This window comes from Geospiza fortis, unplaced genomic scaffold, assembly GCF_000277835.1.
Source record: "Geospiza fortis unplaced genomic scaffold, GeoFor_1.0 scaffold333, whole genome shotgun sequence".
Lineage (NCBI taxonomy): Eukaryota > Metazoa > Chordata > Aves > Passeriformes > Thraupidae > Geospiza > Geospiza fortis.
In genome coordinates, this window is record NW_005054347.1 from 4,206,835 (window position 1) to 4,220,245 (window position 13,411).

At 40.2% G+C, this 13,411-nt stretch overlaps 1 protein-coding gene across 1 annotated transcript in view; it reads right to left on the reverse strand.

The window, feature by feature from the left end:
* Window positions 1-984: 984 nt before the first annotated feature.
* Window positions 985-13,411, reverse strand: part of EFCAB14 (EF-hand calcium binding domain 14) — a 13,830-nt gene continuing 1,403 nt past the window's right edge. Inside the window, exons 2-10 of the mRNA XM_005423147.3 lie at window positions 11,476-11,621; window positions 9,762-9,860; window positions 7,988-8,098; window positions 7,344-7,424; window positions 6,281-6,472; window positions 5,515-5,595; window positions 4,574-4,688; window positions 3,615-3,746; window positions 985-2,789 (exon numbers count right to left, since the gene is read on the reverse strand). Coding sequence (XP_005423204.1) covers window positions 2,614-2,789; window positions 3,615-3,746; window positions 4,574-4,688; window positions 5,515-5,595; window positions 6,281-6,472; window positions 7,344-7,424; window positions 7,988-8,098; window positions 9,762-9,860; window positions 11,476-11,621 — 1,133 coding nt within the window. The 3' untranslated portion in view covers window positions 985-2,613. The remainder of the gene's footprint in view (window positions 2,790-3,614; window positions 3,747-4,573; window positions 4,689-5,514; window positions 5,596-6,280; window positions 6,473-7,343; window positions 7,425-7,987; window positions 8,099-9,761; window positions 9,861-11,475; window positions 11,622-13,411) is intronic.

Below are 13,411 nucleotides of genomic sequence, written 5' to 3' on the forward strand. Positions count from 1 at the left end.
TCCGCTCCGCTCTCCCCTCAGCCCGCCCTCGGCCCCACCTCCCCCGCCAGGAACCGGCCGGAGCCGCAGGCTGGAAAGGAGCTTTTATTGAGAGCAAAACCGCGTTACATGCTGGAGCGCCGCGGAGCGAACAAGCGCGGTAGGCATGGCCCCGCTCCCGGCGCAGGGGAAGAGACACAGTGGTCACCCAAACCCACAGGTACAGCCCGAAAGCGAGCCCAGGAATCACGGCACAACAGCAAGTCTCGGCAGGGCAGAGCTCTTTTTCTGTTTCAGTTTGCTTTCAAAATTTGTTTTTGATTTCACTCAGATATCGCATTTTTCTCAAGGACTCGCTGCCCAGAGCATCCAGCCGCCCCTCCGGTACCCCACCAGCAGCTGCACGAGTTAGGGCAGGGAGGGGATCCGGACGAATGTATTTACTACACTCACGGCTCTTCATCTGCACTGTGAATAAACAGGGAGAGCCCTGCCCACACCTGGCATCAGGGCTTTGGGAAGCGTGCGGGATGGAGAGCAATGGCATAGCAGAAATCTCGCTGGGATGGCACCCGTGCCCCCAGGCTGCAGCACAGAACAGACCACTGCGCTTAGGGATGCTCGGATTTTGTCTAATTGACAGCACAAGCCCATCCTACAAGTGACCACAGCACTCAGCCATCGACTGTGCCCTCGACATGCAAGTTAAGAAGCAGCCCTGGGCAGCCGTGTCCCAGCAGTGACCAGCTGAGCTCCCTGGGCAGTGCAGTGCAACAGCACACATCAGGTCTAGCTGGCATTTTCACTACTGCTGCTTGCTGAAAAGCCTTCTAAAAATAAAGCAGACTGCAACAAAACAAAACACTAAAAGATTCACAAGGCAGTACTATAATCTTTTAAATTTTAAGGTAAAGTTAAATTTCATACAAATAAACTTCCAAAAATATTTTGCAAACTCTGGCATATGGCTATGATACAGTATGTACAAATAAAATATCAGAATGGTTACATTTTATTGCTTTTTTTCTTTATTTGGTTAAGGATTTATACAGTAATGTATAAAAGGGTATGGGAAGTGGCAAGAAGCAAGTGTTGGCTTCTTGTCCTCTCTGAAGCCAAGGTTGGTTGGTTTGGTTTTGTTTTAAAATACAGCGTTTTCAAATGCCACATCAAAAGCATTTTGGTACTGGGTGGCATCTGCATTACCCAAGCAGGATAGAAGAGCAACAGTGAAAGAAGCCTAGGAAATGGGTAACAGGGCTCCAATTTATACATTCCTTTGCTGATTCATACTTCCAAAATACAATTATTGATAAAACATCCAGTCTGAAGTAATATAAAAGTCAACAATTATGAACTGACTTCCTCATAAGCTGATGTTTCAGCAAGGTGGGAAATTTCAACTCACTAATCATGCAAAAAACTCTTAACAGGATCAGTGATACTTGTGAGCAAAATCACCCAACTTGGCCCTGTGATCTAGTCTGCAAGAGAGAATCCCCTCTGCAAAAGTCATTTTTCTATGTTCTGTGTTTAGATCCACTACTATGACAGATCTAAGTTCCTCTAGTAAGGAAACCTCACTTACAAACTGTGTGTCAGTACAGAATGATGATGTGATTGCACATGCCTACACAGCTTTTTACATCCTTCTGTTGGCAAGGAGACAAAAAATAAAGGTACCAAGAAGGGATCACGGTCACAACAGCCAGGAAAGAGCTCACAAGTGTTCTCTGGGCCTTCCCACCTGCTCACACTCCTGGAGTGTATCAGAGCACCACTGAGATATGAACTGCTCCGGTGCTGCTCAGCAAGCTATCTATTAAAGCTATTAAATATGTTCATTTAAAAAAAATAAATAGACAGGCTCATCTCACAAAATATAATCTGAATGCAACACAGCAAAGCCTAAACAACGCTGAAGTGAAAACTCAAGCACTCAGCAAGTTAATTGCTCCTGTAGGCTCATGATATAAAAACACTTTCAACTCTTCCCTTTAAAAATACATCCTGCTATAGATGGGCATGACTAACCCCTCCTGCTTTCCTCTGACTGAGGCCAAATTTATTCATGGATATAGTTAGCAAAAATCAGAAATTTAGCTGAATCTCTTAAACCTCCATTCCAGGCTCAGTTTCTCATAAACAGATTACTACCAACACAGCCCCTGACACAACTTGTCCTTAAATATGCATAATTTACTCTATCTCAAATATTTACAAGCAGAAGCAGCCCATCTTCACAAGACAGATTTCCCTTCTGCTCTACATAAAGTGCAGCTCTCTAATTTAAGGCAAATTTCAGTGAAATATAAAACCATAGTTTTATTTTAGTATGTATACATTTTAAATTATAAGCAATAACTCCCTTGAAAAGGAAATAACGAGAGGAAAATGTTTCCAAGTTTGGGAATTTTCTTGATTTTAACAAAGTCCCAATATTATGTCCTATCGACATACAAATTTGTAAATTTCTTTTCAATAAATGCAACTGAAAAAGAGGTGGTAATGTGTACAGTAATTTAGCTCCAAAGATCAGTAAAACACTGGGAAAGTGCAGCCATAGTTTTTCATGTCTGTAGCTTCCTTTAGCTACAGTAACATCCACCAATATCACATTCCTAAACACATACCCTATAGACCTAATGCTAATCTCAGTTCTTTTAGCGTGTATTTTTCATCTCCATCTGTGTCAAACTCCCTAAAGCTCTGTGATTCTTGGGCTGTGGAGCCAAACAGATTTTGAAGGTCTTTGTAAGAGAGTTTTCCATCAGCATCTGCAGGTGCTTTTTCAAACACTTTTTGAAGATCTGCAAAGAGAACAAGGACTGAGAAACAGCTCCTCTAAGTACACAGGAATATCCTATAAGCTGCTTTCCCAGTTTTACAGCACTGGCTCTTAGTACCCAGTGATTACAAACAGCATCCCTGAGTGAGGAGTTTGCCTCCTGTGTTGTCACAAGCTGCTGGTAGCAGTTTAGGAGAAAAAAACATGAACATTTCTGGATTAAATTACACTAAATCTGAAGAAAGTAATCCCCATTTCGGGCTACAACTAACAGCCCATTTTACAACCACTAACTGCATACAGATGCAGTTATCCCCCAATAAAGCAAGCTCTGAATGACTGTTGCTATACCAACAGGACAGATGATATAAAGGGAAAAGTGTCTATTCACTTCCTGATGCAAAGAGTTGCCCTTTCAGGAGCTGAAGAGACTGAACAGCAAGATCCAGAAACCATTCATCTGACCAGGCAGTGTTCTCTTGGAAAAAAAAATACAGACCAGAAAAAAGCCCCAGAACATACACACTCATAGCTACTTCTTTTTCCTTCAGCATGTTAATTCTGCCCTTGACTTTTCTCCCAGTCTCTGGGGCACTCAATGTAATACTTTGGTACTCAAAACAATTATAATTCACTAATAATGCACACTTCTCCTTAAATATCACTTTCTTTTTTTTTTTCACATACTCTTCTTTCAGTTATTTTCTTAATTGCTTTAAAAAAAGACAAAACATTATCGTTAAGCTTTTAAAATTGACCTCACACCTCCCAGAATGTTTATACTTATCCTCTCCTAAACATTTACATGAAATACTCAGAAGAAAAGGTCAGCCTAAAACGGACATACCTTCAATGCTGGAAATTCCTGGTAAGGACAGATGGCTCAGCTGCCCATTTCTCTCTGTGTAGTCACCAGCTGACCTTGAAGCCACCCTTGAAAGGTCTGTGGGTTTTGCTGTAGTACTCTGACTAGTTTCAACTGTTATGAAACAATTTCTATTAGTCTTACTAATTCCACAGAATTACAGCTACCTAAACCAAATAAAAATCCAATAAAACTGATTTTTTTAATTACACTAGCTCTATGGGATAAGAATATTTCAGAATGTAGCAATATTGTAGCTGGAATATTTCAGAATGCAGCAATATTGCCCCTTTTTACTTTAATTGAAAGAACAGTCACACAGCTTTAATCTTCCATTCTGTACTAGGAGATGTTTATTTACTTGCTATTTATAAACTCCCATACAAAGAATGACTTGGGAGTGTTTTCTGCTCCCCACTCTGAGGGTGCTGAAGAGAAGAAGCTTCATTAAGCAAATTGCATCTGCCCACCTGGGTTGCTTTCACCTTATCAATACCAACATTCCCCAACAACAAGGCGTAAGTTTCCAAGCACCTGCTTGGAATGAACAAGCAGCACAGTTCTGTTGTAATAAAATATTTAAAAATCTGATGTTCAGCAGAAGTGCAGAACTGAAGTCAGCAGAGGCAGAGACCTTTCCTCCCTGTCACACTTACATTTTGAAAAAGCAAAACCAGATGTTATAAAGTTCTACAGTTAATCACTGCCTGCCCTCAGTGATTGATCCATGTGAATCCTGCCATACACCTTTTAAGTCACCTTCAAACTTTTGGAGCCATAAGCAGTTTTCTGTTTTAGCAACATCAGTTTCCTACCACTTTAACTAAAAAAGCCTTCATCAAAATCTTAAGGAACAGTCTAATTATCCACCTTAATTAGTTACTCTTTAATTACACAAGGAAGCTCCAGGTTCATGGATTACTGTTACAAGACATTCTTACCATTCTTTGATGCCTCAATGGGTCTGTCATTTTCTGACTTGCCTGTGAGAGCACTGATCAGCTGAAGAGTCTCTTTTAGTTTTGATACCTGAGGATCTCTAGTAGTTCCTGCTTCCTGCACATGTAGCAAAAAAAAAAAAAAACCTTAAAATGCACCTCTTCAGTAAATGTAGAAGACCAGAAAATGTAGTCATTTAAAATATGTCAGCACTTCTGACTGACTTTGAGGTATCCAGGCTGATCAAGTTTAAAATTATAAACAAGATTTAAAAACAATAAATAAATAAATAATCTATAAAACAATACAATGGTCTGTAGGAAAACAACAGAATAAGTACCTCAACCTGAAAAACAGTCAATTATTTTGCATACACTCATTTCAAAAGCATCTGATGTTTACTTTCTGCATTTCCTACAGAAAAGAGCAAGACACTGGAAAGGTGTAATATAAAACAGTCAAGCATACTCGGAGTGAACACTTACAAATTAACTAAACTGCATCATTGTTTCAAAGGTTTGTCTGCAGTAGTGAACACCTTTGTGCAGGAGCCACTGCATCTCTATTAAAGAAAAATTCCCATATTTTTTAATCTGCAGCTTCCTAGCTCTATTAATTGGTACATTCCCAAGGACAGGTTGAGTTCACATCAGTACAAGCCCAGAACTGACAGTGCAGCCTGCTCACTCACCCACCTTCTTTCCAGCAGATGGAAATTAAACTCAGCAGCATCCCCTCCTATTCCCAGCCCACAGTTTGGCCATTCAGTTGTACTCACTCCCAGCCAGAGATGGACCATTACTGAGAGGGGCTTTCAGCAAGTCCTTGACTCCACTAGTGCCTCTTTGCAGACCTTTGCTCAATTAAGGTCCATTTAAAACATCTTTAGAAAGACAATTACATGCTCTACTAATCCACTGTAATTTGTATTTCCTTACTTTACCTTCAGTTCTTTATTTGACTGAGTTTCACTATCTAATTGATCTTCATTTTCCACTTTTAGAGAGGTAGTTGCATTATTCCCCTAGAGAAAAAACAGAGCAGAGTTTATTCATGTGCTTTTATTTTCTACAACAGAGTTTCTTTCTTTCAAATTTGGCAAACATTAAGCAGAGGTAAACCAGGGCAGATATACTATAGAATAAACATGAAGTCATAAAAATGGGTTATATAATTTACCACAGCAACGTCAGCATATGCTTTTATTGCTAAACGTACAGAACATGTTCTCACAGACTGACCCCAGTGTGGCCAACAGAAAACACTGGAAGAATTTATGAAGGAAAATTTAAGAACTTATTTAGGAGGGATTTTTTATTATTGGGTTTTTTTAGAATTTAACCACTGTTGAACAAATGCAGAGTCCCACTTAGTTCCTCAGTGGGTCTTAACATATCTATGCCAGAGTGATTCCTAAAACATAGCTCAGTTTGTGAGTCCTGCCTCATAAAATAACCACCCAACTCTTAAATGTCACAGTGTTTTGGACACTTTCCTGTAGATACTGCAGAAAAGAAATTAAATACTGCTTCTCAGACACTCTTAATACTGGTTATCTGCTCAGGAACAAACTCCAGCCTTTTATAAATGAAGTCCTAAACATCTCAAGTTTCACTCTCATATTTTCTTGAGTTAGCTCTGAAAAGCTGTATCTGCAGTGTAAGGGAAGTAGTAGCCTGAGGAAACACCCTGAGCCATCAGACTCTTACCACAATGGTGGATGAGTTCTCTCTTTCGTCCAGGCTTTTCACAACCAGGGGAGAGTTTTCCAACAGCGTAACTTTCCGGCTGAGGTTGCCAATGGCTGAATCCACATTTAGAAGCTTGATGTCATTCAACTTTTGGTACACCACTACAGTATTATTTAGCTGTTCCAAAGCTGCATGCAGTGCCTGGCTTTCCTGAAATATAAACAGAGCACGTGTCAGTTTTCCCAACCTCTGCAGCAACTCCTGCTATTAACAACACGACTGACCCAGTTTAACTGAGCAGACTTCAGGCTGGCTCTCCACTGACACCACTGAAAACATCCAACTGGAAGCTTCCAGAAAGTTATTCCAGCTATCTAAAAGTTTGAAACTGAGATTCTCCCCCAGGGCTAACCTCTTTGTTGCTAATAGAATCACTTCAGCTGTGCAATGAACACAGAAAGTCTATTCATCTCATTTTCCAGGTCAAGCTTTGTAAGCACAACAATGATTTTTCTCAAGAAAGCATGTACTGGGCATATTTATATACAGGATTTATTTTTGAGGAAGATACTGACTGTATTAAATGTAAGTAAATGCAGTCATTCTCTTCTAACCCATTCAGCTGAACACCTACACATTAACCTTTTTATTTTTTTTGGTTGCTGAATTAATGTTTTCCACACCTCATTACAGTGAGAGTGACTCAGTACATGCCACTCCCAAGTTTGCTCAGATTAGCAAGTGGCTGCCATAAAATCCACTCCACTAAAAGCCTTTAACTTATTTTCATTTACTTTAGCAAAGCACACCTATAATTTGTCAGACATTGGTTTCACTCTTTTTACTACTCACCCAGTCAGAATACAAAATACCCCTCTCTCAGACTAGGGCACTTTCCTGTTTGCACATACACAGGAACAAACTAGAGCAAAATTATCTTATTATTTGCTTTAAAGCAGGCTATTTGCATTGTCTTGATAAAAAACATACTTTTTGCACACAACAGTACTGCAAAACACACTGGTAAGTTACATATCCATGACACTTGTAACAAAATTCCTTATGCAAGGGAGAAAAATACCTTTTTACAGTATTCTGTCTGATTTCCCTCAGTCCTTGGCACAACAGTGGAGGGAAGTGAAGGCAGCTGTTTTAATTCCTTCTAAGGAAAGAAGCAGAAAAATGTGTTACAAAATCCCTATGAATAAGTGTTTAATAACTGGCAGACTGTAGCTAAAGAATGATTTGTTACATGTACAGTCACTCAGGCCTGCTATGCATGCAGTATCTTAACTAGGCTAATACTTAAACACTTAAGGTCCAAATTTATTTTCATTAAACCCTCCTAATTAACTCTTCACCATTTAATGAAGTATTATGATACACATTTCACTGCTACCACACACCCTGCCATATCTGCAACGTTTTCAGAGCACCAAGTGACTGAATCAAGCTTAATTATGTGTCTAATTTTGATTTTATCTGCAAGAATTCTTGTATTGCAGTTTAGCTGAAAAACTGTAATTATTGGTTCAGTTTGTTAATGCCAAGTGAGAGGTCAGGATAAACACAGTGAGTAGTTTCTGCTGAAGACAGTCATTTCATCCTTACAGAGATTCTTAATTCAATCAACAAACTATATCAATATTCTGACAACCCCAAACTTCAAGCATTTCTTTAACTTGCTTCTTATTAGGCAATGTGAAAGCAGTGCATTTTTCTTACCACATCATTCTGGAGTATTTCTATGGATTTCTTGTATTCCTCAATAGCTGTCTGTATATTTTCAACATCATGAGCCACACTGGTAAGGGTGCTACCTATGTTGGCTACAGTCTGCAATAAAAAAAATGACAGAAATCTCAGCCTTCCCCAAACTGCACTGTCCCAAACTACCAATCAGCTAAACACAATGTTTTGTTAATGAAACTGCAGGCAGACTCCCACAAAATCAAGCACATGACTTTCAATTTGGAAGATTTTTGCACTCAAAACTGCAAACTACACCCAATGAAACCTGTGCCCTGGAGGACCTCAGGACACCTTCAGCAGTAAGGACAAAAGCCACTGCCCAAGAGGAATTCCCTCAGTAATCCTTCAAGATTTTAACACCAGCAGGCATCCTTATTTCCAGGAATGGTACCTACAAGGAAAAAGGCTCAAGATAACCAAATCCCACATAAGAAAGGCAATCTTGTCATAGGATCACTTAGGCTGGCAAAGACCTCTAAGACTGAGTCCAGCTGTTAACTCAGCAATGCTGTCTACCACTAATCCATGTCCCCAGGCTCCATCCATGTCCTTTAAATACCCTCAGGGATGGCAACTGCAGTAGCTCCCTGTGCAGCCTGCTCCACTGTTTAACAAAAGTGAAGAAAATTTTCCTGTAATCCAATCTAAACCTCCACTGGCACAGCTTTAGGTTATTTCCTCTTGTCCTATCCTGCGTCACGTGAGAGAACTGACCCCCCACCTGGCTGCAACCTCCTTTCAAGGAGTTGTAAAGAGCGATAAAATTCCCCCTGAGCCTCCTTTTCTCCGAGCTAAACACCCCCAGCTGCTCCTCCTCAGACTTGTGCTCCAGACCCCTGAATGTCCTTCCTGAATTGAGGGACCCAGAAGTGGGCACAGGATTCGAGGTGCGGTCTCAGCAGTGCCTAGTACAGGAGGACACTCACTGCCCTGGTCCTGCTGGCCACACTCCTCCTGACAGCAACACGCCTTCAGACTTGCTTCTGACCAGGACACAGTGAAAATCCAGCCTGCTTGTAGCAGCAAATAAGGAGCTTAGGAAACAGCTTTGTACTCCTCCCAGAAAAAGAAATCCTGGCAGCCCCATCAGCCAAACCACACTCATTGCTTTGCATGTCACTATCTTGTTAATTATACATTAATTTTGTAGGGATAGGAAATGAGATGTGGCAACCCATAATGCCACAAAGACTGGACTAACATTAGGTGTTAGCCCAACATAAATGTTTATTGCTAAATAAACAGAACTGCCATGGAATAACCAGGCAGATTTCAAGAAGCCATTCTTTTAACCTAAATAAACAGGACAGTTCTTTGGTAAAGAATGCTCAATAAGGCACACAGAATGACATCATATTAACAGACAGCAATAAATTTTGTTTTCCAATTTAAAAAGCTAAACAAACCACCTATTTGCATGCAGTTATAAAACCTTTTCCAAATGTCTCACATGATATTAATTAGCAACTTGAAGGAAAGCAACCAGAAAGATCAGCTCCAAGGTACACATGGGACAGCACAATACAAACAAATGCATCTCCAAAAGGGATAAACAAAGCCTTTAAATTTTTTACCTACCACACATTATCATAGGACCATACAATTTATGAAGTCAAATTTTAAAGACAGAAGAGACAAATATTCCTTGCAACTCAGGTAGCTCCTGCTGTCAGTGCTGCTCCCAAGAGCCCAGCTGCAGCTTAACACACAGAACACATTTAGTGATAGCCACATTTACAGAACTTACCTTCTGAAGTTTCTCTACTGTGAGGGGAAGAGAAATCAGGTCAGCAGCAGATTTTATATTGTTTTTGAGATGATTTACTGTTGAGGTCAATAGTGATATCTAAAACCAAAAAGGACTAAGAATTAGGCAACACAATCCTGATTCTGACCTCCCCCAATACTGATGGCTTAATGTGTAACATTAAAACATCAGGCAATACAAAATTATACATGCACACACAAAAACCAACCCTGTCTCTAGGTTAGAAATCCTGCCTAGGCTACATTAAAAATATTCTGCCTCTTACAAAAGAGCAAGTTTTTATTTAACTAGTTTTTAAAACCAAATGAAAGCTACAGAAAACCCTTCTTTTCAGTAAGGTACCCTCTGCCAATTTTACATTCATCCTCTTAGAGAGGCTGATGACCAAGAAAGACTTAAAGAATTGTGCAAGAAGTCTTCATGTGGAGGAAACCATCACCCACTTCTGTATTTAGCAATGAAACCTGTCTGACAAAACCCACCAAAGCCATGCAACCTCTCCAGCTGAGTGATGGACAAATTTGCACCCATCATCCAAACCCTCCGCTACTACACCCATGGAACAGAGACTAAAATTCACTTTCTTCTGGTTAAAAAACAAAGTTGTTTTGCATGTTGAGGAAAAGATCCTAATTTTACATTAGATCAATGTAAACCAGCTGGCATGCAGACTCTCTAGCTCACAGCTGTGAACACCAGCTGAGATTATTCCCAGCAGCACATCCCAACAATTCACAGATAAAAAAAACCAGCAAGAAAATGTTGATCCCCTGAAGATCTGGCTCAGTGTAACCAGACCCTGAAGTAACCTGAGGGCCTGCAAGAACCACATGCAAGTATCTTTAACAGCCAGGTGCAGATAAGAGCATTTCAAGTCTCATGAAGAGCCTGAATAACTGTGGCTAAAACAGTGAGATGCTAAAGAAAGCAAATCAAATTTTCAGATGTGCTCCAGTAAGCACTTAACCACCACAAGGGACTGAAGAAAAATCAATCTAAGCAGGCACCACAGTACTCTAACAAATTAGACCAGAGCAGCTGGGTCAAGAAGAGTTCCCCACACACACCTCTTGATACCATTCACTGTGAGCAGCTCTGAACTTTTACCCTCCAGGGCAGAAATTGCAGTAAAAGACCTGCTGGATGCTTCATTTGAAGTGTGAGTTAATAGAGCAGCTGAGCAAAGAGCTCTCTGCTAAGTGGCTTAGCTCTAGCCCCATCAACAGAGCCAAGATTTACACCAGCTCAGAGGCTGAGTGTGTGTTAGCAGCTTTTATATTCACAGGACACCAGGCCTTCGTTTGCAGCAACAGGAGCTTGCTCTGAGTCAGGTAACTCTTTCAAACACTTACAAAATGTTCTCAGAAATTTGAAATGTCAAATCTCTCATCATAAACATCACAACTATTTGGCAGGAAAATTAAGAATTGCACAGTTCTTGGGTTCTTTTAAATTCTGCCTGAACTCCCTCCACTAGTTATGCAATTTCTCCTCTTGTGATCAGTCTCCAGCCCAGCTGGATGCTCAAGCTGTTTTTTGCTTGTTTATAATGAGGTTTATACTTTATTTGAACTTTAAAAATAAAAGCTACATATATGGCCACAGAAGTCCTTAGATAAAATTAATTTCCATTAAAAAGAACTGAATGGAATATTTTATTAATATTAAAAACCAAGGACTGATTCCCTCTCACCTGTTTATTGATCTCTGTGATATTGATCCAAATTTTACTCAGCCCCAGTTCTCCAGTCTCAATTTGTTCTAGCTGCTTTTGGTTCTGCACCAAATCTTCATTCAGTTTAGGAATTTCTTGGAATGAAGTCTTTTGATTAGATTCCACTAAAAGAAAGAAAAAATAATTAAAAGCAAACCAAAACAAAAATCCAGGCAAACAACACTAAAAGGCATAAAACAAATTACAAACAGCAACATCTACAACAGTGAAAGAAGGCAATAACAGTTTCTATATACAGGTTTATTGCCAGTCTGGATTCAGTGTTTGCTCAGAATGACAGCTATTTTTTGTTTTAAGAGTACCAATATCTGCAGAGAGGACCCAGAGAGACTGTACTAAATTTAACACTTTGCATAGTCCTGTCATTCTGGCAAACCTCAGTAGGTCTTTATTTAGTGCAGTTACTTTGCATTACCTCCACAGGGGAACATGAAATAGTAATGGGCCTGTGAATAAAGAGTTGCCAACAATCCCAGGGCAAAGGAGGCAGATGAAATGAACCTCAGTGTCCTTTTCAAGCCTGCAGAGGGGCTGCTGACAATGAAGTGAATTCCAAGGAGATTAATGTAATTAGTTGCTCTGACTGACAGAAAGACAACTGAAAAAATAATGTGTAATCTTAGGCACTAATGCCTGTTGGTAAACAAGGTCCTTGGAAATTAAGTCAGTTATTACTGCAATTAATATTACAGGAAGGGGGAAACATGCAGCTCAAAGCAATTCCAGTGAGCCTCAGAAATGCAGCTCTTCCAGATCTGCAGTGACTAAGCTGTTTAGCTGTGCTGTGAGGCAATCCTAAATCCTTAGGTCTGATAAACAAATAAGCAAAGGTTTTGAGATGAAGATGACAGAGTTCTCCAAAATCTGCACACCCACCCTGTAAGGCAGCACTGGAAGGCTCCACAACAATCAGCCCTTGTTCAGAGCAGACTGCCAAGGGCACCTGTGTGACGTGTAGCTGGCAGATCCCAGAACAAACTCCCAAGTGTGACCCATCCAGTCAAAAGGAGAAGCCCAAATACACAAAACTGGAAAGCTGAGCATATTCAGAAACCCACCTCACTTCTCTTTAAGCAAGTTCTAAAAATACTTTCTAGGTGCAAAGAAATCTGCACTGGATCACCCAAGGTCCAAACAACACTTCTGGCTAAGTAAGACTTTGAAAAGTGTATTTTAGCCAAAACAGACTGAGAACTAATGTGTGCATTTGACACAAGCAGCTCACACTAAGCCTCATGTATTCATAGGGTCTTGTAGACAAATTATTTTCCATTTTGTCACTCTCACTGTGAACAGTGGGACTCCACTTGAAGAGTTTTTTGGAGCACTAGGAAGGTTAAATGCCCTGTGTTCTTAGCATCATTGCTGACAACTGAAGGGAAAACACTACATGACTTCCTCCTGTTCCAAACATACTTGACGCAAAGACATCTTGTTTATAAAAAGCACTCATCCCATGCTTACTTTGTGCAAAGGATGGCAGAACATACCAAATACTGTCACAAACACCTGCTCTTATGGGGAAAAAAGATGGATGAAGATTCAGAGAAAGGTTCCTTTTCCAAACTTGCTGTATGACAGATGGGCTACCTGCCTTTGTTTCTCTGTTCACCCACACATTTCACCAAGGCAAAATGTTACCTTTGGGAACCAGGTTGTTCTCGCTGCTTGCTTTTTTTGTTGTTGTATTTAAATGCTGTTCCTCATTATGAGGCTCCCATCCAGCTCCTAGGCATGGTATTATGATGGCAAGGAAATCTGACACGTTTATCACCAGGCAAAGCATTAAATGCACAGCTTTTCTATCAGAGCTATTAAGAGGAAAACAAGACCATCTGTAATTGCCAGACAGGGAGAACACGCTCAGGGGGAACAGCTGCTTTAACAAAGAGCT